Genomic DNA, 22,084 nt, shown 5'->3' on the forward strand with positions numbered 1-22,084 from the left:
GAGGTGGACGTAGAGAAGCACTTCCTATGTACATGATCGTTCTATTACAAGATTTGCCGAGAATACCATTGTCTCTTTTAGGAGGAATATGGTTTTAGGCCACTCTCCCCAACTAATCCACTTCCATGGCCACCTTTGTGTTACCCTAAATCTATTTGAGATACGACGACATAAACAGGCCCTACTATGACAAATCAAATAGTAGGAGGTGATGGTGCCATGAGAGATAGAGATAGACCAAGCAAAGCGACATGTCAGATATTTCTACGCTTTTGAGTCAACTTGTTGGACAGGAGGAGCTAGCTAATATGACGACAAAGTGGATTAGCAGGAAGAGATGGCATGGAACTATGGAGCTAGAGACACAGACTACGCACAATGCAGAGGGACAATGGACGTCCAAGCCATCTCAGCTCTACTCAAATGGAACCGCCAAAGTGGAGGCATAGCTCTACTCAAATGGAACCACCAAAGTGGAGGCGTGACTCTCAATATGGCTCATTGGATACACCGATCCAGTGAACGCGTCCCCCACTGCAATGTGAGACGACCCCACAAATGATATCTTCACATCCCCCACTATGGCACCACAAGCATAGATGACACTTGATCCTAACACTCGATCCCATTTCATGGCACTTCAAGGTAGTGAATTTTGGTGTGCTAGTTTTAAGCTTTGAGTTTCTTAGTATAGTACTCAACAAGGCCCCTAGTGAGCCCTTTGCTTCACCCCACGTTGGCTTGTATGAGTTACTTTTCTAAGTTGTACCTTGTCTCATAGGACCATGAGGCCTCCCAAAGATGTTAATAAGTCTTTCTTTCTCTCTCTCGTGAGTCGTTTTGTCTTGTGGTTTGTACCCTGACATAAAACTCTCTATCTCTATCTATCCAGCTCCTTGGTCTAAAGACTACACTACTCGGGCATTAAAAAAAGTATACTCCCCCACAGCTATCCTTTAAAAATGATCAAGCATGTTGGAACGTATGTAGAGATTACATAAATACACAACCTCTCATGATTCACTAAAGTATAACCCTTATTAACTCATTTGACAGTCCCATGTAGCCCACATTGTAGCTCTTGGCTCCATTACGTTTCAAGAAAAGCCTTGAAACAATAGTTTTGAGTCACATTGCCTTTCAAAACAATTATACCCCTTGCCCAAATTTTGGAAATTCCATAAAGAAAGCTTCTTCACAAAGGAGCGTTGTGCATTTGTGCACATGAATTGATGTGACACATGCCCAGGCGTTTGTTAACATGCATGCAAGCGAGGAGGATACAAGTGATATCTCCAGGAATACAAGTGATATCTCCCAAAATTCAAGGGAAAATCTTGGAGACATTAAAACACACATTTTCCACTAGAACACAATGGCACAGTCTAATTGCTCAGCTGCCACCTTGAAAATAAGATGCAGATCTTAAATTTCTCTTGCCTCTTGGAAAGGCAGCACAAGCAGAGCATGAATTTGATGCTTTGGAATGGATTTTTTCCAACTCCTAAAGAGTGTTAGTCCAAGTCCTGTAGAAAAAATAACATACATTTTGACGAAGTCTGTATGCTCATCTTGAGTGATTCTTCTTTACTTTTGAAGACGGATCCTTGCATCCTAAGTTTCTTCCACATAAGAACTGTCAAAACAAAAAGACATTATATATTGAATTAATATGCTGTCAAGACTATCATCAAATTTTGGAGTATGATAGACCATTGAATAAATTTTGCTGTCAAATACCTCAGTTAGAATATGGCAAATAAACATTATAGTAGACCACAAAAAGTAACAGATATATCCAAATACTGTAAAAGGGCATGGTTGATGGAAAAGAGAAAGTCCCCAAACCAGAATGCAAAAGAAGAGAAAATCAGTAGATGATTGTTTCACAGCCCAAAAGAATTTAACAAGGTTCCTTTGACTTCAGCAAATTTAAACATGCAATTTATATGTGTGCGCTTTTTACACTTCAGATTCATGCTAGACAGAAGAGCAACAGCTTTGACACAATATTTGATGCTGATAATGTTGTCCATCATTTCATCCCAACATCACTCGTCATACCACGGCAGATTCAGTGGTCAAAATGATCAAAACTATTTGCAATCCTAACAATTATTTGCTACCAAATGCAAAAATGATCACGAGTGAAGGAAATTTATGTTAAAAAGCATCAAAAGATCAGGCAAAGGAAAACTTCAATTAAGAATGGCCAAGCTAAATGCTGCGTTATCACTTGACGATTTCTGAGCTTTGATGTCCTCCTTTCCATACCGGGAAAGAGAGAGAGAGAGAGAGAGAGAGAGAGAGGATTTTAATATAGGTACATTTCAAGGAAAGAAAATTATCAGCCCCCCTACTTCATTGATTAGGCATTATGCAACCTCACTCCAGTTTAACAGAAATCTCGAAACAGAGTGCATCTCTTTGAGACTTAATGAACTTCCTCGATCTCCTTTCGAAACATATGTGCATGTACATACATAGATGAGTAAAACCATATTTAGTAAACTATTTAGCATGAACTTTTTGGACAGAAAAGGACCACAGAACTTGTGAAAATGAAACCACAGATTTAGCTGAATCAAGAGCTCTTCAAATGATATGTTCTTTTTTATTTATTTGCCTGAAGTTCCACTTAAAATGGTGGATCCAAGGCAACCATCGCAGTGGGGGACACTCAAAGTCTACAATGAAGGATAGGTAGTATCCCATTCATCACACACCAAGATGAGACCAAAATGTTATCTAAAGTTCAACTTGTTCCTCAACTCTGCAAGAATCTTCCTTCCGTTTATACAATCACTATGAATGAAATGAAGATAGAGTTTGATCAAGGTGTTCACATCATAGGTAAGAAAAAGGAAGTAGTTGCCAGATAATAAACAAGAAAGCCTCTACTCTATTGAGAATAATGTAGGTTCAATTATACATGTAACGTGACATGATTATCACATCATTCAGAGATGTAAGGTACACTCTAAATAAGAAAGGCATTCCGTAAATTCAAGAAATGGTTAGTCACGGTAAAAAATGATGTCGGAAAAAATTGGAAACACAAAGGATTGACCAAGGGGAGGAGTTGACTTGCATAGAATTTGATCGATAGTATAGTTCACAAGGGATTAACCATCAAAAGATGACGATTCACACTCCATCACAAATGGAATTACATAGTGGAAGAATGTCGGAAACATGGTGAGAGAGAGAGAAGAAAAGAGAGAGAGAGAGAGAGAGAGAGAGAGAGCTAGGGAGTGAAGAAATGGTAGACAAAAGTAGAATCCATGAAGGCTTTCATTCATTCATCATCATCACTAAGTATGACAAGAGAAGTGAAGTACAGTACAAGCCTTATATAGGCTACACACTCACAAATTTGCACCATGAAGGGGAAGGTTGCAACATGGCACCATTCTATCGGTCCATCTCCTACGGCCTTGCTTCGTGTCTCACAGACATTCACTCACCATCTCACTCACTCTAGGGCAAGGGCAACCAATCAGATGCAAGTGTTGCATCTCATGCATATGTTTGGTGCATTTTGATTGGGTACACTGTGTCAATGTGCCACATAGGATGGGGCTGAAGCTTTGGCTTCTATGTGACCCATTGGGAAGCTTCTCCCTCCTCACCTCCACACCTCCTCAGTTGGGTGCATTTGCAGTTCAGTTGCTGCATTTTCAGCTGTATACTTTCATTCTAGCCAGTGTTGGCATTTCACTTTGCAGCAATTCACATGTGTGCATCTATTCCTACATGTGTGTGGAGGGCACTGCAGTCTAGCAGGTCTCCCCTTTCTTGTTTTCTTTCAAGGCCCATTATGTTAAGCTTGCTAAGACAAGTTCAACTCTGCATTTCAGGGTCAATGATCAATCCTCCTTAAAATGAGCTCTAGCCCTAGTGTGTTGTGTGCCATCTAATCTTGCCCAAGAAAGTAGCGCACCAACCACCTAAGCTGACCCGTGCACCTTCTGCCAAAGGATCAATGAGAGGCTACATACCAATCCATGACAAGCAAAACCTAGCTGAACACCAAAGCTCGACACACGAGAGAGAGTTTGGTAGCACCCCAAAAACAAGAGCTGTCGCACAATCTCCAAGGTGAGGGCCACCCGTCACTACAAGGAAAAGTCGATCCCAGCGCTATAGTTAAGGTATCATGTGGACTCTACTCTAGAGATCCCCCCCCAGGGCCCACATGAGACAGCTCTCGGAAGAAAACCAACTAACTTGTTCCAATTAATCTTGGAGTCATAAGCTAGATAACAAATCCAACTAGAGCCAAGTGGAGTCTAACCCTCTTCAAACTATCCAAACACCCCTCAACAAAGAAATTGGTGTCATCGGTGTCATCACCAAACTCTGAGTCTAGCAAACCTATGGAGATACTTCATGCACTCATATTTTGGAGATTCAATGTACAAGTTGCTTATTGCTCCTTGAGATCTTATTTGTCCTTTGTGGATGTTAACAGAGTTTTCATTCTTTACAATGTATCAGTTCCTTGTCTTAAACTACCTCCCTTCCTTTAGCAACTCTATCACAGGGGTCTTGGATCGCTTTGCGCAAAAAAATGCAAAAAATATGCATCTACAAGGGTAGACATCTTGGCAACAGAATCAATCCCACACTCTCTCTTTAAGAAAAACCCATGCTAGCACATTAAGCAGATCAAGTCTTGGCCAACACAATATCTCCTTTGGACGCTGCTTGGATAATTGTGCAAGGCATCAGATCTGGCTGATGTAAAATATTACTATGAAGTGCGGTTCTTAGGATGCAAAGGCTTGCCCCTATCTTTGTGTTCAAACATTATTAAGTGATAGGCAAGCACACTGACGCCATCATAATGGACACTCGCATCTCAACAAAGCTCATAGATTATGACCAAGCGGGTTCAAGAACTTCATGCCCTTGGGATTGCATTTAACTTCATAAAGAAAACTTCCAATTTTTTTCGTGATATGCATCTGCACCAGCAAGCCTCATTAGCCCTTTAAAGATTCACCAAACATTGCGGAAGCATTAGGCACATGATATGTGCTATATTACTCAATGCAAGTTACCTGGTATTTGTTTCCATGCTCTGTGCGCCCTCTTCAACATGCTGTTGTGTAAGTATGCCACACTCTTCAAGTCCCTGGGCTTCTTTCCGTTTTATAACCTCATCTTCTAGGAGCCGAATGGTGGCCTGATCATCTGACACCCTGGCATCATCCAATGGTGTGAACCCATGCCTGTTTGTGAACAAAAAGTTCAAAATAGCAAAAATACAATTCTGTCAGCTACAATCACTGGGTCCACAACAGTAGATGGAGTTTCGGAGGGTTTCCAATAATAAACAAACCAAGAAATAGACCATAATATATTTAAATGTGAAGAAGCACTACGGGTAGATGCCTTCTTCAAACATCCATATTCATTATTCCTTTATTGAAATGCATCCATACAAACACCAACAATTGACTACAAAACAGGTCAACAGAATGCCCAGCTTGTGAATACGGAAAAAATCCTGCTAGCTCTATATATTGTACATAGATCACGTACTTAAAACAAGTTTCCTAAAAGCTTACCTGTCTTTAACAAGGACATCTGCACCCTCACTCACAAGAAGTTGAATAGCTTGGGGATTCCCTTCTGCAGCAGCAATATGCAAAGGAGTCCGGTGTGCATAGTCAGCAGCATTTGGATCTACTCCGTGTCTTACTAACCTTCCCATGTATGGGATATCACCACTGGCCGCTGCTCTGCAAAGTTCAATCCCTGCATCCTGCATCATAAACTCTGTTGCTTTAATAAACCACACCCTGCAGAAATGGGTAAAACCCACTTATCCAATCATTGATCATGATGTATCATCTAGCCTCCATGAGTTAAGATCATTATTCTCTCTCTCTCTCTCTCTCTCTCTCTCTCTCTCTCTCCCCCTGTGTGTGTGTGTGTGTGTGTGTGTGTGTGTGTGTGTGTGTGTGTGTGTGTGTGTGTGTCTCTAATAGGGAAATTGTGGGCTAAGGCTCAGACACCCTACCCCATGCTACTCGCTGAGATGAGCATGATACCTCTCGAAGTAGAAGCACTATGCCAATTCATGGCTTCTCTCAACAAAGTTGAGAAGATGGAAGCCAACAGGGTACCTCACAAGGCATTGGAAGCTACACAAACCACTGGATGGCACCCATAAGGGATGAAATGGATGGAATTATAGGGTATAACAGGTGCTGATATACCAGAGGATACATGTGCGATTAGAGAGCTAGTGACATAGAAGATGCTATAGAAACTGTGGCAAGACCCGGGTGCGAAAATGCAGTTCCATAAACAGGAAATCAACCCAATGATAGCTATGGGATGCAAAGATACCTTGGAGAAGACATATCCATGTTGAAAAGGCATCTCAAACGTGCAAAATGAGAACCAGCTCACATGACCTGAAAGTGGAGAAGGGAAGGTGGACAAGAACGAGGGTCCAAAGAGAAGAAAGAATATGCAAAAATCTGCCACATGGGAGAGGTGGGAAATGAGCAGCATGTACACCTAAGATGCTGGGCCTATGCACACATCAGAGAAAGGCATGACGACAGCAGAGGCACCCTGAAGCATCTATTGGAAAGCCAGCTACAAAACTAGGAAGCTATTTGAAAGAAGTTTTGGAACATGGAAACAAAGTACTTGGGCTAGCACACAAACTAGCCCAAAAAGTACTGACTAAATAGCAGTCTATAGTATTCTATTTCACCGGATGTAAGAGATCACTATTTTTTTCCAGTGATCACCAATCCCATCTGAAGGGTCTCAAGAGGACTTTAATACAATCACATCATCTCTCCCTCTCTCTCTCTCTATCTATCTCTCATAATGTATTGAAGATTAGAGTGGGGGGGCTCCCTAAAGGATGGTTCAAAGATGATGACTCTTTCGATGAGACTTTAGCACATGTCAAAGCAGCCATGCCTAAGATTGAATGGAAGGTTGATGATGATAATGATGATGATGATGATGATGATGATGATGACAGAGCAACTAATATCCGGCACTCCAAAAGGACATGCTATTCTTACACTTAAGTCGCAAGATTTATGGACCAAGATATGGATAGCTGAGGAACTTACACGACCTCAATTGAAGAATAAGGCAACCGAATTAGCTGAAGTCAGGGCTGCTAGGAAGGATGGAAAATGGGCAGTTTACCGTGAAGGCATAGCACTAATCAAAGAGTTTAAATCCAAACCAAAAGGCTCTCAGTCTTAAACTGATGTATAGTTGATTATTCTTTCAGACTGTTATGTAGATACTCTAGATAATTGGGGTTGCTTTTGCACTCCCTGGGAGCTGCCATGTGCCTTCCCTAAAGCAGATGTACTAGATGGTTTTTAGCTGTCCCATAGACTTGCTGGTCTCCCATGGACATTAATAGACTTTCTGTCTTTCTTTCTCTCTCTCTAAAGGGTCTCAAGACGACTTTAATACAATCATATCATCTCTCTCCCTCTCTCTCTCTCTCTCTCTCTCTCGGCCATATGACACAAAGATCAGACGCTTATGATACAAAGATAAGACCATGAGGCCCAGTCAGACTCTAGCCAGCAAGTTATTACTGATTTCTTTCGGTCAGATACGTGGAAGAGCAATCCTCAAGGAGACAACGCAACCGAGACCAGGAGAAAGAGATGCGACAAATCTGCCAACGTGTTGACACACGTATGAGGCCAAGACCTACCCTCCATGTTCACCACTCTACGGGGACAAACCCGATTGGGGGCACAGTTGCACTTGTCAAACAGAGGGCCACCCGGCCATAGAGGACCACACAGGTTGATCTACAACAACGCTCTACGAGCCTTGTCTCCTAGTGACATTGACCTCTGCTGGAGCCTTTGTCAACTAAGACCCTTCTATCTATTCTCAGCTGGCCGGTGGATCTAATCCTTGAGATAGCTAAGACCCTTCTATCTATTCTCAGCCGGCCGGCCGATGGACCGACGCCCGACTAGTGGCCCCACCCTCCACGTTAATCTCATTGTATCTAGTTCTTTCAGTTCATAGGCCCTTTAGTCTCTAGTTAACTCTCTCTCTCTCTCTCTCTCTCTCCCCCCCCCCCCTTCCTCCCCCTCGAGCAACCTCATATCAGCACACATGCCACTCCTCGTAAGTTATAACCACACTTTCTCATCACAATTCATCTTTGCCACTATTGCAATGTAAGCTGTCTTTGGTCTCATAAGTCATACTCAGCTTCCAAAATCATACTCATCTCTCTCTCTCTCTCTCTCTCTCTCTCTCTCTCTCAAAGGGGATCGTCTAAAAAGCCGAGGTGTCCACACTGGATACAGAGACCATGGAGACCACGTCCCCACCACAGCGAGAGATGACCCGACAAACACATATATGAGACATATTCACAGCCCACAAGACCATGGCACCTAGTCATATCTTCTGAGTACTAGTTTTTTGAGTTCTTAGAGTTTGAGTTCTCTTAGCATAGCACTCAACAAGGACCTTAGCAATCCCTTTGATTCAGCCCACAGTGGCTTGCATGAATTACCCTTGGATAATACTTTTGTCTCATAGGCCCGCGAGGCCTCCCAAAGACGGAACTACCTCCCTCTCTCTCTCTCTCTCTCTCTCTCTCTCTCTCTCTCTCTTTCGTCATTCTATCCTAGAAACGGCATGTTGGAGATATCATAGTCAAAAAGAGTGTGGTGTGTAGTACTAGGTGATCTAGTACTAGTCTATGTGTGTCTTGTGTGAGTGCCACGTGTCATCATGGGACTTATCCCATATGCACTAGGTGCTAGTGTGTGAGTGAGTAGCCTATATAAGGCTTGTACTTCACTTGTCTTGATATACTTGATGAATGAATGAAAGCCTTTCGTCATGTCTTCATTTTAGCATCATTTCCTCACACCCTAACCTCTCTCTCTCTCTCTCTCTCTCTTCCCCCGCCATGTTTCTAACATGGTATCAGAGCCACCTTCCATAGCTGCCACGTCACCCTAGCCCTAACCCTAATTCTGCTTCAGCCCCCTCAGCCCTGCTCCATTTTGCCCTGTTTCTACCTCCATTTTCTTGCTGTTTTCACCCGATTAGACCCCTTGTTCATTTCCGCCTCTAGCTATCTCTTCCTTTCAGCTTCTCTCGCCTCTATTCACCTCCTCCTTGCACCCGTTTGCATCATATTAGAGTCTTCACAGCCTGCCGTCTCCATCCGGATTGCCTAGGAGCTGTCTCGAGTGCTCTACGTTGTCTAGGCGGCCTCCTTACTTGCTGGTCGACTCATTCTGCCTGCACGGGTCGACCTTCAGGGCCGTTTTGGAAATTTCCATCGCCAAAATCGACATCTTATGTGCTGCTGCTGCATAACCGCCTCCAACAGAGCCACTTGTATGCTGGAGTGCTAGAAATTTCCATCGCCAAAATCGACATCTTATGTGCTGCTGCTGCATAACCGCCTCCAACAGAGCCACTTCCGAGCTATTTCTAGCACTCCAGCATACATATACCAGCCGACTTTTACTGTGGTGACCTGCTGCAGCACTTTGGAGTGCTTTGCTGAGCCACTTTGCAGATTTTTCGACACACCTTTGCATCTGGAGCACCTACAGCTATCGCCTAGCCATCTACATCAACCGCCTTATACATTTCATACCTGCTGTTGCGCTTTGGAACACCTGCTGCAGCACTTCAAACAGTGCTACATCATTTCAGACTGTCCTACGGAGCCATTTCAGACCTGCAGCATTTGGAGCTGTTGTCTCGACCACAAGGGCTCCTATTCTGGTTCAGTTCTACAGTTTGAATCATTCTCTTGCTGTGTTTTCGTTAGGTTTTGCATTTTAAAGCCTCCAAGATCATCGACTAGCTGCTGGAAACATTTATTCACACATTGCTTCAACCGCCTTGCATTCGTGAAGGCTGCTGATCCATTTCAGAGCCCTAGACCAGCCCCTCTATTTGGTGGTTATTCATTTCAGCTTGCTGGCTCTTCATTTGCTGCTGCGAAATCTATTACCTCAGTTTGCTACGATGGAGCCTAGTCCTTGTGGTGAAGATTCATCGGCACCACTTGCATCTACGGATGAACAGCATGACAAAGCATTGGCGCATCTTGGTGTGAGGTTGGTCAACAAATTGCTTCATCAACTTGACCTCACTACTTCAGCTAAGGAGAGCCTAGACAAGCTCAAGAATATTTATGCTACATCTACTGAACCTCAACAAGAAGCTTCAATTGCTATGTTTCATGATCTATTCCTCTCTGATGATGTATAGCACTGTGTGTTTGTGTTGAGTCAAATAAAGGTTCTCAGCCTTGAGTTGTCCCTCTAAATTGAATGTATTTGGAGTCAATAAGAGGTACTCACCCTAGGTTGTCCCCCAAAAATGAATGTATTGTCTTTTACTTTGGTTGATGGTATTGACACCCAGTTCAGAGTAAGGGGGGATGATGAGTAATGGTTTACCCTTGCCGGTCGCAAGCTGACTGAGAAGTCACTATCACACGGGAGGTGTTGGATAGTTGGACTTTCTCTTTGCAGTATTGCGGTGGAGGGGGGATTGGTCTAATCTTTGCGTGTTGGGTCTCACACTCTTTGCTTTAAAGGGGGTTGTTGGAGATATCATGGTCAAAGAGCGTGTTGGTGTGTAGTACTAGGTGATCTAGTACTAGTCTATGTGTGTGAGTCTTGTGTGTAAACTACTCAGTGCTTTCTGACAACTTGGAGATAGGGAGTTACAAACTTTAGAATTTTATAATGTGCTCATGGATGCATTCTAGAAGAGATTGCATGAGAATGTGAGGTCTGGCCAAGCTTGACAATTTGCTGAATATGTGTGGCAATAAAGAGATATACACAATTTGAAATTTGCAAAACTTGCTGACAGTACACAAGTTGAGGGGCTAAGACAACCCCCCCCCCCCCATCCAGGCTCACTTTATTTCTTGAAAAAGAGATACAAGACCAAGGTGCAATGCACCTCCCAAACTTTGAACTCTATGACCTAGACGAACGACTTAGGAACACTGTAGAAAGAGAGAAACAATAGAGAGAATGACTCCATGGCTGAGACTAGAACAGCTTCAGCTCCTAGACATCCCAATCCTCAAGGAAGAAGCCTGCAACAATCACCACTTCCATCCAATCAGCTACACACATTCTGGACCTAGTTGGCACAAGCTGAGCTCCCAGTGAAGCTTAGCTTCTCCAAAGATCATTGCCTACATCTCTTAGATGAGGGGTTTATTGACCCACCAAAGGATCTCCATTGGGCAGTTTCGGGTCTCTTCACATAGACCCCGCATTGAGAGTGGCCGAGCAGAGGGTCTATTCAGGGAGAGGTGCATATGTACCTTGTGTAGCCTACAGGTGTTTACTATGAGATCAGGGGACATTTTTATTGTCTATTCAAGCTCCATGCTGTTATGCAGATTTCTCTCTTTTCCAGATCAGAGATGCTTGGCTGTGTTCATTCATGAGGGCAGCTAGGCATCATGAGCACCTACTCCGCTCTCAGAGACATGAGGAGCAAACCCCGGTGGACTCTTCTCAGAGCATGATCACTAAGTTCTTTCAGTCGGACCACATGGATGCCCGCTCTACAAGTCTCAGACATGATCATGACCTAGAGCCAGTGACACGACAATCTAGGCAGAGAGTTGATGCACAGATTAATCTTGGGGATATTCCCTCCATGTTCAGAGTGGGAGCCAAATCGACAAGTGTGATTGTCACCCTTATCAAACGTAGAGCCATGACCAGGAGACAACGTAGGACTACATTTGTAGGGTACCGACAGCACTCCATATCAGATTTCATGATATCACTCCCTCGTACCTGATGAGGAGAGGGGCCACATTGTCCTTTGAGCACAATTCATTTATGATGGTGATGCCGTAGATGATGATGATGATGATTATTATTATTATTGTTTTGATGTGACTATGTAGGATACAACTTTTTTGCTTTTGTATGGGTGTGGATGCTCGATTAGTAGCTAACCCCTCCAGCTGGATTTGTATTTGGTTTTTTTCACAGTCTCATAGACCTTTCGGTCTTCCGGAGACTTTAATAAACTTTTTTTCTTTCTATTAGTCTCATAGACCCTTTTGGTCTTCAAAAGACTTTTATTAAAATCTCTCTCTCTCTCTCTCTCTCTCTCTCTCTCTCTCTCTCTCTCTCTCTCTGTGCGCGTGCGTGTGCTCCTCCTCCCTGTAGCTCCACTCCCCCTTCCCCACGGCTCCTCCCTCTCTGCAGCTCCGTCTCTCTCCCTACAACTCCGCCTCCCCCTCGTATCTCTCACCTCCGAGCTGGACTGCTCCGCCTCCTACAACCCCTCCGCTTTTACAACTCTAATGTGCAGACTTCGCCTCTCAGCTCCTCCTCTCGCCGCTGTGCTACCCCCATCTAACTGCTCAGCAACTACGTCCACCTGATGGCCTCTCCGCTCGATAGCCCCCTCCACCCAGCACCCTCTTCGCCCGGCAACCCCTCCCACCTGGCTGTCGCTTCATTTGGCAACCTCATTAACCTCATTTGGCAGCCTCGCCACCCGATTACCTGCTCGTCACAGCCTCCACGCGACAGTGCCACCCGGCTGCCCTCCACTAGCAACCTCCACTTGCGGGGCTCCCTCCCTACAAGGCCCCCCCATCACGTGCTACTAGCCCCCTCCCTGGCCGTTGCCTAGCCTTTCCCCGTCACCTTTACCTCTCTGCCGCCAACTAGTCATACCCCGCCTCCCTCTCTAACCTACCCTACACCCCTACCCCTCCCTAGCCTACCCTGCACACACAGCGCCCCCCCCTCTACTTCCAGCCTAACTAACCCATCCCCCCTCTTTCTCTAACCAGCCATACATAATAAACCTAACTCCTCTCTAGTCACCGCCCCGGTCTCTAAGCCGAACTAAATTGAATTGTCCAAAAGAGGGGGGAAGGGGGGGGGGGCAGTTTTTGTAGGATCTCCATATGGATTGTTTTCTAGTTTAGGGCCCCCCCCCTGCAAAACAAGCAAAAGAGTGTGTGTTGATGTGATGTGTTGGTGTGTAGTACTAGGAGATCTAGCACTAGTTTGTGTGTGTCATGTGTGAGTGCCACGTGTCACTCTGGGACTTATTCACTTGTCATGATACTTGATGAATGAATATGAGCCTTTCCATTGTGTCTCCATTTGAGTATCATTTCCTTCCTCCCTAGCCTCTCTCTCTCTCTCTCTCTCTCTCTCTCTCTCTCTCACACACACACACACACACACCATGTTTCTAACATGGTATCAGAGCACGTTAGCCCTGCCCTAATCTGGCCTGCCATGTCATCTCTGCCCTAATCCTAACCCTAATTCTGGTCAAGCTCTTCCCTCTTGCAACCGTCTCAGTTTCCCTCATTTTACCTCTGCCTTTCAGCTGCCCCTACCTGTTAGGTCTTTTGCCATAGCCACCTCATTCCCGCCTCTCTTTGCAACCTTGTTGCGTTCTTTTCTACCTGTCTAGAATCTCCACAGCATACCACCACCATACGGGATCTCTTGGAGCAGTACTAGGCCCTTGACAGCCTCTTGGATTGCTGGTCGGTACCTCACAGCCACAAGCGCCTGCACACAAGTCGTTTTGGAGCTTTTCATCGCCGATTTTAGGGTTTCCAGGCTGCTACATTGGATGCAGACTTTCGAGGCTTTTAGAGGCTGTTTCAACCTAGTTTGTAGCTGCTCTTGGATTTTCAGGTCATCTTAGGGTTGCTGCTGCAGAACCACCTACAGCAGAGGCATTTTCGAGGCATTTCTGGCCTTTCAGCACATCAAAATCATTCGATTCTCTACGTGAAGACTTGCTGCAGCACCTCGGTGCGCTTTGAATAGCCACCTTTGCATTTTGGAGCTATTTCGAGGCCTGTACCACACCTACAACAGATGTTTTCCATTGTGGTGGCCTGTTACATTATTTCGAACTGTTCTAGGAGTCGCCTTCCATGTGGACAGCCTGTTTTTGCACTTCAGAGTGCCCTGGTGAGCTGTTCTGAGGAGTCCAGACCTACAGCAGCACTCAGTTCTACTTTTCAGGGAATCTCCTTGATGCTCTTTGATTTGAGTTCATTGAGTTCTGTGTTTCGCAGTGTATTCTTGCTGCTTTTACATTAGGGTTTGCACTTTAGAGTCTGCCAGATCATCCACAAGCTGCTAGACACGTTTATTCACGCATTTCTAAAGCTCCTGAATAATTTCAAAGCCCTAGACCAGCCTCTTCATTTGCTGGTTATCCTTTTCAGCTTGCTAGCTTTGCTACCTCAGATTGATACTATGGGGCCTCATCCTCGAGGTGAAGACACATCAGCACCAAGGATGAACAGAATGGCAAAGCAATGGCACTTATTGGTGTGACGTTGGCCTACAAATTGCTTCATCAACTTGACCTCACTCCTTCAGCCAAGGAGACCCAAGACAAGCTCGAGAATATTTACGCCACATCTACTGGACCTAAGCAGCAAGCTTTAAATGCTATATTGCATGATCTATCCCTCTCTGAAGTGGTAGACAATGCTTAGCTCTATGTGTTTGTGTGTTGAGTCAATAAAGGTTCTAAGCCTTGAGTTGTTCCTCTAAACTGAATGTATTTGTCAATAAGAGGTACTTTGCCATGGGTTGTCCCCCAAGAAATGAATGTATTGTCTTTTACTTTGGTGTAATGGTTTTGACCACCCAGTTCAAAGTAAGGGGGAGTGACGAGTGATGGTTTTCCCTTGCCGGTCGCAAGCTGACTAAGAAGTCATTATCACATGGGAGGTTTTGGATAATTAGACTTGCTCTTTGCAATATTGCGGTAGAGGAGGGATCGATCTACTCCTTGCATGTTGGGTGTCACACTCTTTGCTCTGAAGGGGGGTGTTGGAGATATCATAGCCAAATGATGTGATGTGTTGATGTGTAGTACTAGGAGATCTAGTACTAGTTTGTGTGTGAGTCATGTGAGTCATGTGTGACTGTCACGTGTCAATATGGGACTTATCCCATATGCACTTGGTGCAAGTGTGAGTGTGAAAGTCTATATAAGGCCTGTACTTGACTTGTCATGATACTTGATGAATGAAGCCTTTTGTTCTCAAGTTTGATGGCACAAATTATCCCATGTGGGCATACATGATGGGGCAAGTTTTGGTTGCCAAGAATTTGTGGAATATTGCTTCAGGCGCTAAGTTAGGCCTACTCGTAATGCTGCTACTGGTACTATAGGTACCGCCACTCGTACTATAGGTACTGCCTCAGGCTCATCTGGTGATGGGTCTAACGATACTTCTGGTGCAGCTACATCTTCTACTACAAGTACTTTGCCTCCTACTCAGGAGCTGATTTAGTGGGATGGTAGTGATGCCAAAGCACATGCCTTAATTGCTCTTTCAGTTAAAGGGACATTATCCCTCATATCCGGTCTTGCAAGACAGCAAAGCAAGCGTGGGATCAGCTTGAATCCTTATATCAGGAGTGGAATGAGGCGAGGGTTACCTATCTCTGCAAGCAGTTGAAGGGCTTGAAGCTTGAAGAGGGTGGTAATACGGATGCCTATCTTACCAGTTGACTAACATTGATGAGGTGGTGCCTGATTCTCGTCTTGTTTCTAATACCCTTGATGGGTTGCTTGACTCTTGTCAGAGCTTTGCTACTACATTGAGGTTGGTTGCAGGTGGCAATGCCAACCATTATTCCTTTGGCTAGCTGGTTGCCCTCTTACTTCAGGAGAAACAAAGCCGTGCAAACCGCAATGCTTCTATGGCTAGTGATCAAGCCTTGCTGCCCAGCATAAAAACAAAGGCAAAGGCAAGGTTTCAACCGGTAAACCTCCTCATTCACATGCTGGTCACTACCATGATGCTGCTTCTTCTGGGGATAAGAAGAAAAAAAAAAGATGCAAATATTGCAGGAAACCTGGGCATGACATTTCTGAATGCAAGAAGAGAATGGCATCTGAGAAGAAGAAGAAAGAGTTTGGTCTTGCAGTATCTGGTTCTCCTAGTCCAGATGATCGACATGAGTCAGCTAATTTTGCACATGATCAGCATTGGGATTTTCTTGTTGCATGTCAATATAATCATGATGTTCATGATGCCTGCATGACAGTTTCTGATATATCTAATGCCTGGTTCTTTGATACTAGTGCTAGCACGCACATTACTTCTTGGAGGAAGTTATTCAGCTCACTTGAGCATGCATCTAAGGGGGGGACAGTTACATGTGCCAACAATGCATCATATACAATGAAAGGCATTGGGCAAGTTACTATTACTTTTGTTTCTGGTTTCTGGTGTTCGAGTCACTCTAGACAATGTGCTTTATGTTCTAGGCATTCGCAAGAACCATATCTCTGTTTCAGCCGTAGCTACTTGTGGCTATCAGGTTCTCTTTGATGGTGTTCGATGTGCGGTCTATGATGCTACACATGCCTTTACCATGGTATTGACTAGGACACTGACTAGAGGGCTGTATAGACTTGATGCCTATGACAGATGCTTGGATGATGCTGGACTTGCACTTGCAGCCTGCCCTGCAGCTCCCCCTGCTGCCACCCCTCGCCCATCCACTCCCCCGGCGCTGCTCTTCTGCCCGCAGCTCCTCCGCCCTGCAGCTCGGCCCGCTGCTCCAACTCCCCTCCTGCTTGCTGCCTCCCCTCCTGCTGCTCCGCCTCCCCTCCTAGCTGCTCCACCTCCCCTCCTGCTCGTTGCCCGCCTCCCCTCCTTGCTGCTCCACCCTGCAGCCCGCTGCCCACTTCCCTGCAGCTCCACTGCCAGCCACCCTCCCCACTCCACCCTCATCCATTCTCTTCCACCCTCCGTCTTGCAGCCCCGCCTTCATCCCCCTTCAGCCCCATCCTTCCAACTCCCCGCCATTTTCGGCCCCCAGGACTAGGTGTGCCTCCCGCAAGGGGGGGGGGGGGCTCATGCTCCCGCTCCCGCTCCTACACTAAGACCTACACTGAACACGGGATCAGCCCAAAAAAAAGAAATGGGGAAAGGTGGCGAAGATACGGATAAAGCCGCCAAGAAAGACAACAACAAAAACAAGAAACAAACACAACTGAAACTCGAGGATGTCAGCTTCAGTTCTAGCTTCAGTCTCAGCTTCGGTCTCAACTACATCCTCATGCTCTCGGATGCTATGTACCTCCATCAACAAGTTCTCCCAAGCCTCTGATGGGTCAACAACACATGCCCTAGTGGAAACTGAAAGGACTATGGCATGAGAGTGTGGGGATGAGACGGGAGGCTAGGTGATGACTGGGTGAGATGGGTGCGATATGGAGATGATAGTGGCCTAGAGGAGGCGATCCCAAAAGGGTGTGGGAACGTGGGCTGACTGAGAGGCAAAGGGGAGAAAAAGGTCGAGTAGTACAGAACAGTGCATTACCCCTCCAAAGTAAATGTCATAATCCGCAAGAGAACTGTAGCAGGAGAAGAAGGGAGAGATGGAAGAGATGGTGTCAGTGGCAACCCCTCTATCCTAGGGGAGGGTGGAGCAATCGATGTCATGGGTAGGGGTATATCAGTTCCAGTAGCTGTACCTGCGGATGTAGAGGCTGTGGATGGAAGTGGAGCTGAAACTGAAACTCAAACTGAAACTGAGGATGACGCTGAAGCTGAAGCTGAAGCTGAGGCTAAGGCTGGCGCTGAAGCTAATGTAGCTGAGACGGAAGCTGAGACTGAAGCTGAGGCGGAGGCTGAGTTGGACCCCGCCTTTTCTTTGCTGTCAACTTCGAGTCCGCTGCGGTTGTGGCATGTGTTCACATCCTCGAGTTTCAGCTGTGTTTGTTTCTTGGCTTTGTTGTCATCTTTCTTGGCGGCTTTATCTGTATCTTTGCCACCTTTCCCCATTTCGTTTGACTGACCCGTGTTCGGTGCAGATCTTAGTGCAAGAGCGGGAGTGGGAGATGGAGCGTGAGCCCGCCCCCCCCCCCCCAATGACGGGAGGTACCCCCAGGGGGCTGAAAAAAGGCGGGAGAGGAAGGGAGAGATGGAAGAGATGGTGTCAGTGACAACCCCTCTATCTTAGGGGAGGGTGGAGCAATCGATGTCATGGGTAGGGGTATATCACAGCCAGTAGCTATAACTGTAGAGGCTGTGGACGGAAGTGGAGCTGAAATTGGAACTGGAGCTGACACTCACACTGGCACTTAAGCTGAAGGAGCTATCACGCTTTGCACGGGAGCAGACACGCTTCTCCCACGAGAAGGCGCATCTCATACAAGAGCAGTCTCACGCTATCCGAGACCAGGTTGATCTTATTCAGGGACTTAGACAGGAGATCTCATAGGTCCGACAGGAGGTCACTGCTATACGCACAGTCCCAAGGAGCACCCTAGTTGTGGAGGCACAAATTGCGAGCATGCAATCTGCCATCGAGGAGACGTCCAAGTGGGTCAACATAGCCAAACAGGAACCTGCAAGGGTGACCGTTTCGGCTACCCTCTTGGAGCAGCAACAGAGAGCCAATAAGGTTCTCAACATCAAAGTACGTGCGATCCCACACACTGAGGCTACACCGATGGCAAATGCAACGGCCTTCGTGACCACTACTCTAGGGACGACTGAGCACAGGTTTGAGAGAGCATGGCGGGTAGGAAGGGACCCCAACCAATAGCAGCCCCTTATCATACGGTTCCATGATGCTCAGGTCAGCCTTACGAGACCAGCCAGCAATCTTCATGGATGAGGACCTCACTCCAGTACAGGTTGAGGAGAAAGAAAGAAAGAAAGAAATTTTATTAGAGTCTTCGGAAGACCGATTGGTCTATGAGACTAAAAGAAAACCTGATACAAATCATAGTGAGGGTGGAGCTACTAAAACGAGCATCATCACCCGTGCTGAATCCTAAGTCTGATCATACATAATCAAATACATCTGGACGTGACAATGAAAAGAAAAAAGATTGGAGCGGAGCAGAATCCTCCATATGTCATGTCGCCCTAGCTGGTGCATAGCCGGTGATGAGATGCTGGCGTCCGTCAAGGGGTGCCGTGCGTCTCGATCTCCTGGACGAGGCTCGACGCAAGACCAGAGCCACCGTGATTCTCGTGGGACATATCCCGGGTCTAAACAATGACAGGAGGTCCCTCAGAGTGATCTGTGTGTCCCCTCGATGTCTCGTGTGTTGTGCTGCGGTCGTCGGACTGCTCTAAGAGGTGTCTGATGATGTGGCCAAGCCCCATCGCGTGAGTAAGTACTCTCTGTGTCAGACCCCCTCGTGAGTGAAGGCCGCGAGGCATCTCTGATCTGGGTAGGCGAGGAATCTGGAAAGGAGCCTGGAGCCGTCTCTGAAGAGACAATGGTCGCAACCTCAAATCTCGTAGTTTGGGCACTTGAAAATAAAATGCTCCTTCGACTCAACCTCCTGACAGTCGCACAATATGCATATGCAATGCTCCCTAGGGATTCCCTCTCCTCTGCTGCTCTCTATGCAGAGGCGATGTGATGATACCCGAAGTGAGTGAGGCATATGAAGCTCAGTGTACCCCGGTGGTGTGATGAATCCCTCCTCCGAAATACGAAGACAATAATCTATGTAGAAACACTTCACTGGAAGCTCCCTCGGCTCCAACCAGGTCCTAAAGGTGTGTAGCTGCAGGAGATCCTCTTGAATGACCTAGCTAGTGTGTGGCCCGCCGATCGGGATGGTGGGTGGGAGTACCAGAGAGGCATCTAAATTGTACTGAAAAGGAGGTATCCTATCGATGTGAAACCCTAGTATCACAAACCATCTATGAATCCGTGCATACCAGCATCAGCAGCGGGATCAGGCCCACAAGGAGGGAAAGTGGGCAGTAGAACGAGATGGATGACTCTTTATAGGCCCCCGTCGAGCACCCACCTCCCCTCCCACATAGGGGGGCGAGGTCCATGAGACTCACATATCCAAGACCCTATCTTGCACCATCTGAAACTGTGATGGTACCTTATGGTCAGAACCAGGAAATTTCTCAGAATCCTATACAAGTCACGACATAGTTTTTTATACAAAGACACATCAGAGTCCAAAGCGCCCACTACCAATAGTCAGAGGGTATACATGGGAGTCTGGCTACAGAGATGAGACAAGGGATACATGAGGGGTTCAAGGGTTAGAAGAAGTCACAGTCCTTTACAAATCCACACTTTTAGGGTCGATGGAGCAGAGAGATGCACATTCCAGGTTTCTTTGGATCCGGATTCGGCACATGGACAGCCAGGATCTGTTCATAGTTGTTTGCTACTTCCCCCCTGAGACCTCCCACTTTGCTACAGATATTCGCGGTGAGGATGAGATATCTCCATTTGCTGCTCTTTATCAATCCATTGTTGACTTCTCTAGCCGCGGAGAAGTCCTCCTAGTTGAGGACTTCAACGCGAGGACAGGCGCTCATCAGGCACCACTCCTCGACTTCACAGATGATTCCACTCTACTGCCAAACATTGACCTTAAGAAGGCAGGTATGCTATGGGTTTCAGCTGACATACGAGATCCGTTCACATCTTATGGGTAGATCCTACTAGACCTTGGCAGGATGCATGATCTCATCATTTATAATGGTCTTGACAGATGGCCCACCTCAGGTCGTTTCACATGCTTTACAAATGGGGGAGGCTCCAGTGTTGTTGACTACATCATGGGATCCCTTGCCTTCACATCTCGCATCACTGACTTTACCGTAGCACCTCTACCTCCAGGGGCTGATCATACCTATCTTTTCTTTAGCATTTTCACTCCCCGTCACGCAGCACTTCCCACCCCGCTAAGTTCTTACTCCACCTACCATGATATACGCTTTGATTGCGATCACTCAACTACTTACTATGGTCGTCTGTATATACTTCTCGCCTACATTGACTTCATAGCCCTATTAGAGGATCGTGCTGCCCTAGTCACCCGCTCACTACACGAGGCTGCTCTTCACACTTTCCCCCATACCACCCGCTCCACCCGCCCACCACCCCGTGGGACCGTACCCTATAATAGCTCGTACGATGATGAGTGTAAGACTTTACACCGTCAGCTTAAATTCAAAACCGAAAACAGTCTTCCAAGCGAACCAGAGACGCTATATGCGAGTACCGTCGACTGATACGTAGAAAGAAACTAGACTTTGTTCGCCGGAACGAGGAGGAGCTAACAACTCAAACGACTTTTGGCGGAAATTTCTAGAGGGACGGTCCCCCTCACCACTCATTAACACTCAGGTGTGGTTTAATTATGCACGCACACTCTATGATATCCCAAATCAGCCAACCCCTAACCTCTCACATGCCACGCCCCACATCCTGCACCCTCTTTGCTAGGGGGGGGGGGGGGGGGTAAAGGATGCCGCAATGAAACTTCATAATGACCGAGCGAAGGATCATGAGGGACTATGCACTGAGTTCATTGCATATGGCATTAACCTCCTAGCCCCAATCTTAGCAGCTCCAAAGACACCTTGACGCACTACAGTCTTTTTGTGAGTCTCATGATTTGAAGGTCAACCTAGGTAAAACCAAGGTTATGATCTTCAATACATCCCAAGCCGGCATGCCCCAAGAGCAGTTCGCATTTGATGGGTCACCTGTTGAGGTAGTTTCATCATACACTTATCTTAGGGTCGTCTTTTCCGGACCCCTCTTCACTATGAGACCCGCGATGCAGGCACGCTTGAGCAGAGGATATGCTTCATTGGCTAGACTAGAGAGGTAGTGCTTCTGCTCTCACTTTCAAGATCCACGGACCAAAGGGTTGCTCTTTGACTCCTTGGTCCGTCCAGCGGGGATGTATGGCAATCCATGTTGGGGGCCAGACTTGTCGGATATAGAGTAGGCCACGGTGGAGCGGCTATAGGTTCTCATGTTATCACTGATGATCCGTGGTAAGCCATCCATTCCTCACCAGATCATTCGGACGGTGTTTGGGTCACCCGCATTACAGCTAGATGTTGCATTTCACGTCATCACGTATCTGTACCGAGTCAGGGAGTATGGGGATTACACCTCTCGGTGTAGTAGGCTTCCTTGGCTAGCACTGTCCTCTTCTATGGCACTTGCCACAAGAGGAGACCAAAGGTGCTGGTATGCACGCACAGAGAGATGATTCGAGGGACTAG

The 22,084-nt window shown here is 46.3% G+C and overlaps 1 protein-coding gene across 3 annotated transcripts in view; it reads right to left on the minus strand.

Moving 5' to 3' along the window:
- Positions 1-1,072: 1,072 nt before the first annotated feature.
- The window catches only part of LOC147896197 (uncharacterized), a 67,829-nt gene continuing 46,817 nt past the window's right edge, over positions 1,073-22,084 (minus strand). For 2 of the 3 annotated variants that reach the window (XM_087382570.1, XM_087382572.1), the window contains exons 5-7: positions 5,577-5,773; positions 5,067-5,237; positions 1,073-1,636 (exon numbers count right to left, since the gene is read on the minus strand). In XM_087382570.1, coding sequence (XP_087238696.1) covers positions 1,615-1,636; positions 5,067-5,237; positions 5,577-5,773 — 390 coding nt within the window. In that variant the 3' untranslated portion in view covers positions 1,073-1,614. The remainder of the gene's footprint in view (positions 1,637-5,066; positions 5,238-5,576; positions 5,774-22,084) is intronic. The other variant, XM_087382571.1, reaches the window with a different exon arrangement.

Source organism: Dipteris shenzhenensis, chromosome 12, assembly GCF_047967505.1.
Source record: "Dipteris shenzhenensis isolate YYH24624 ecotype China chromosome 12, Dip_SZ_1.0, whole genome shotgun sequence".
Taxonomy (NCBI): Eukaryota; Viridiplantae; Streptophyta; class Polypodiopsida; order Gleicheniales; family Dipteridaceae; genus Dipteris; species Dipteris shenzhenensis.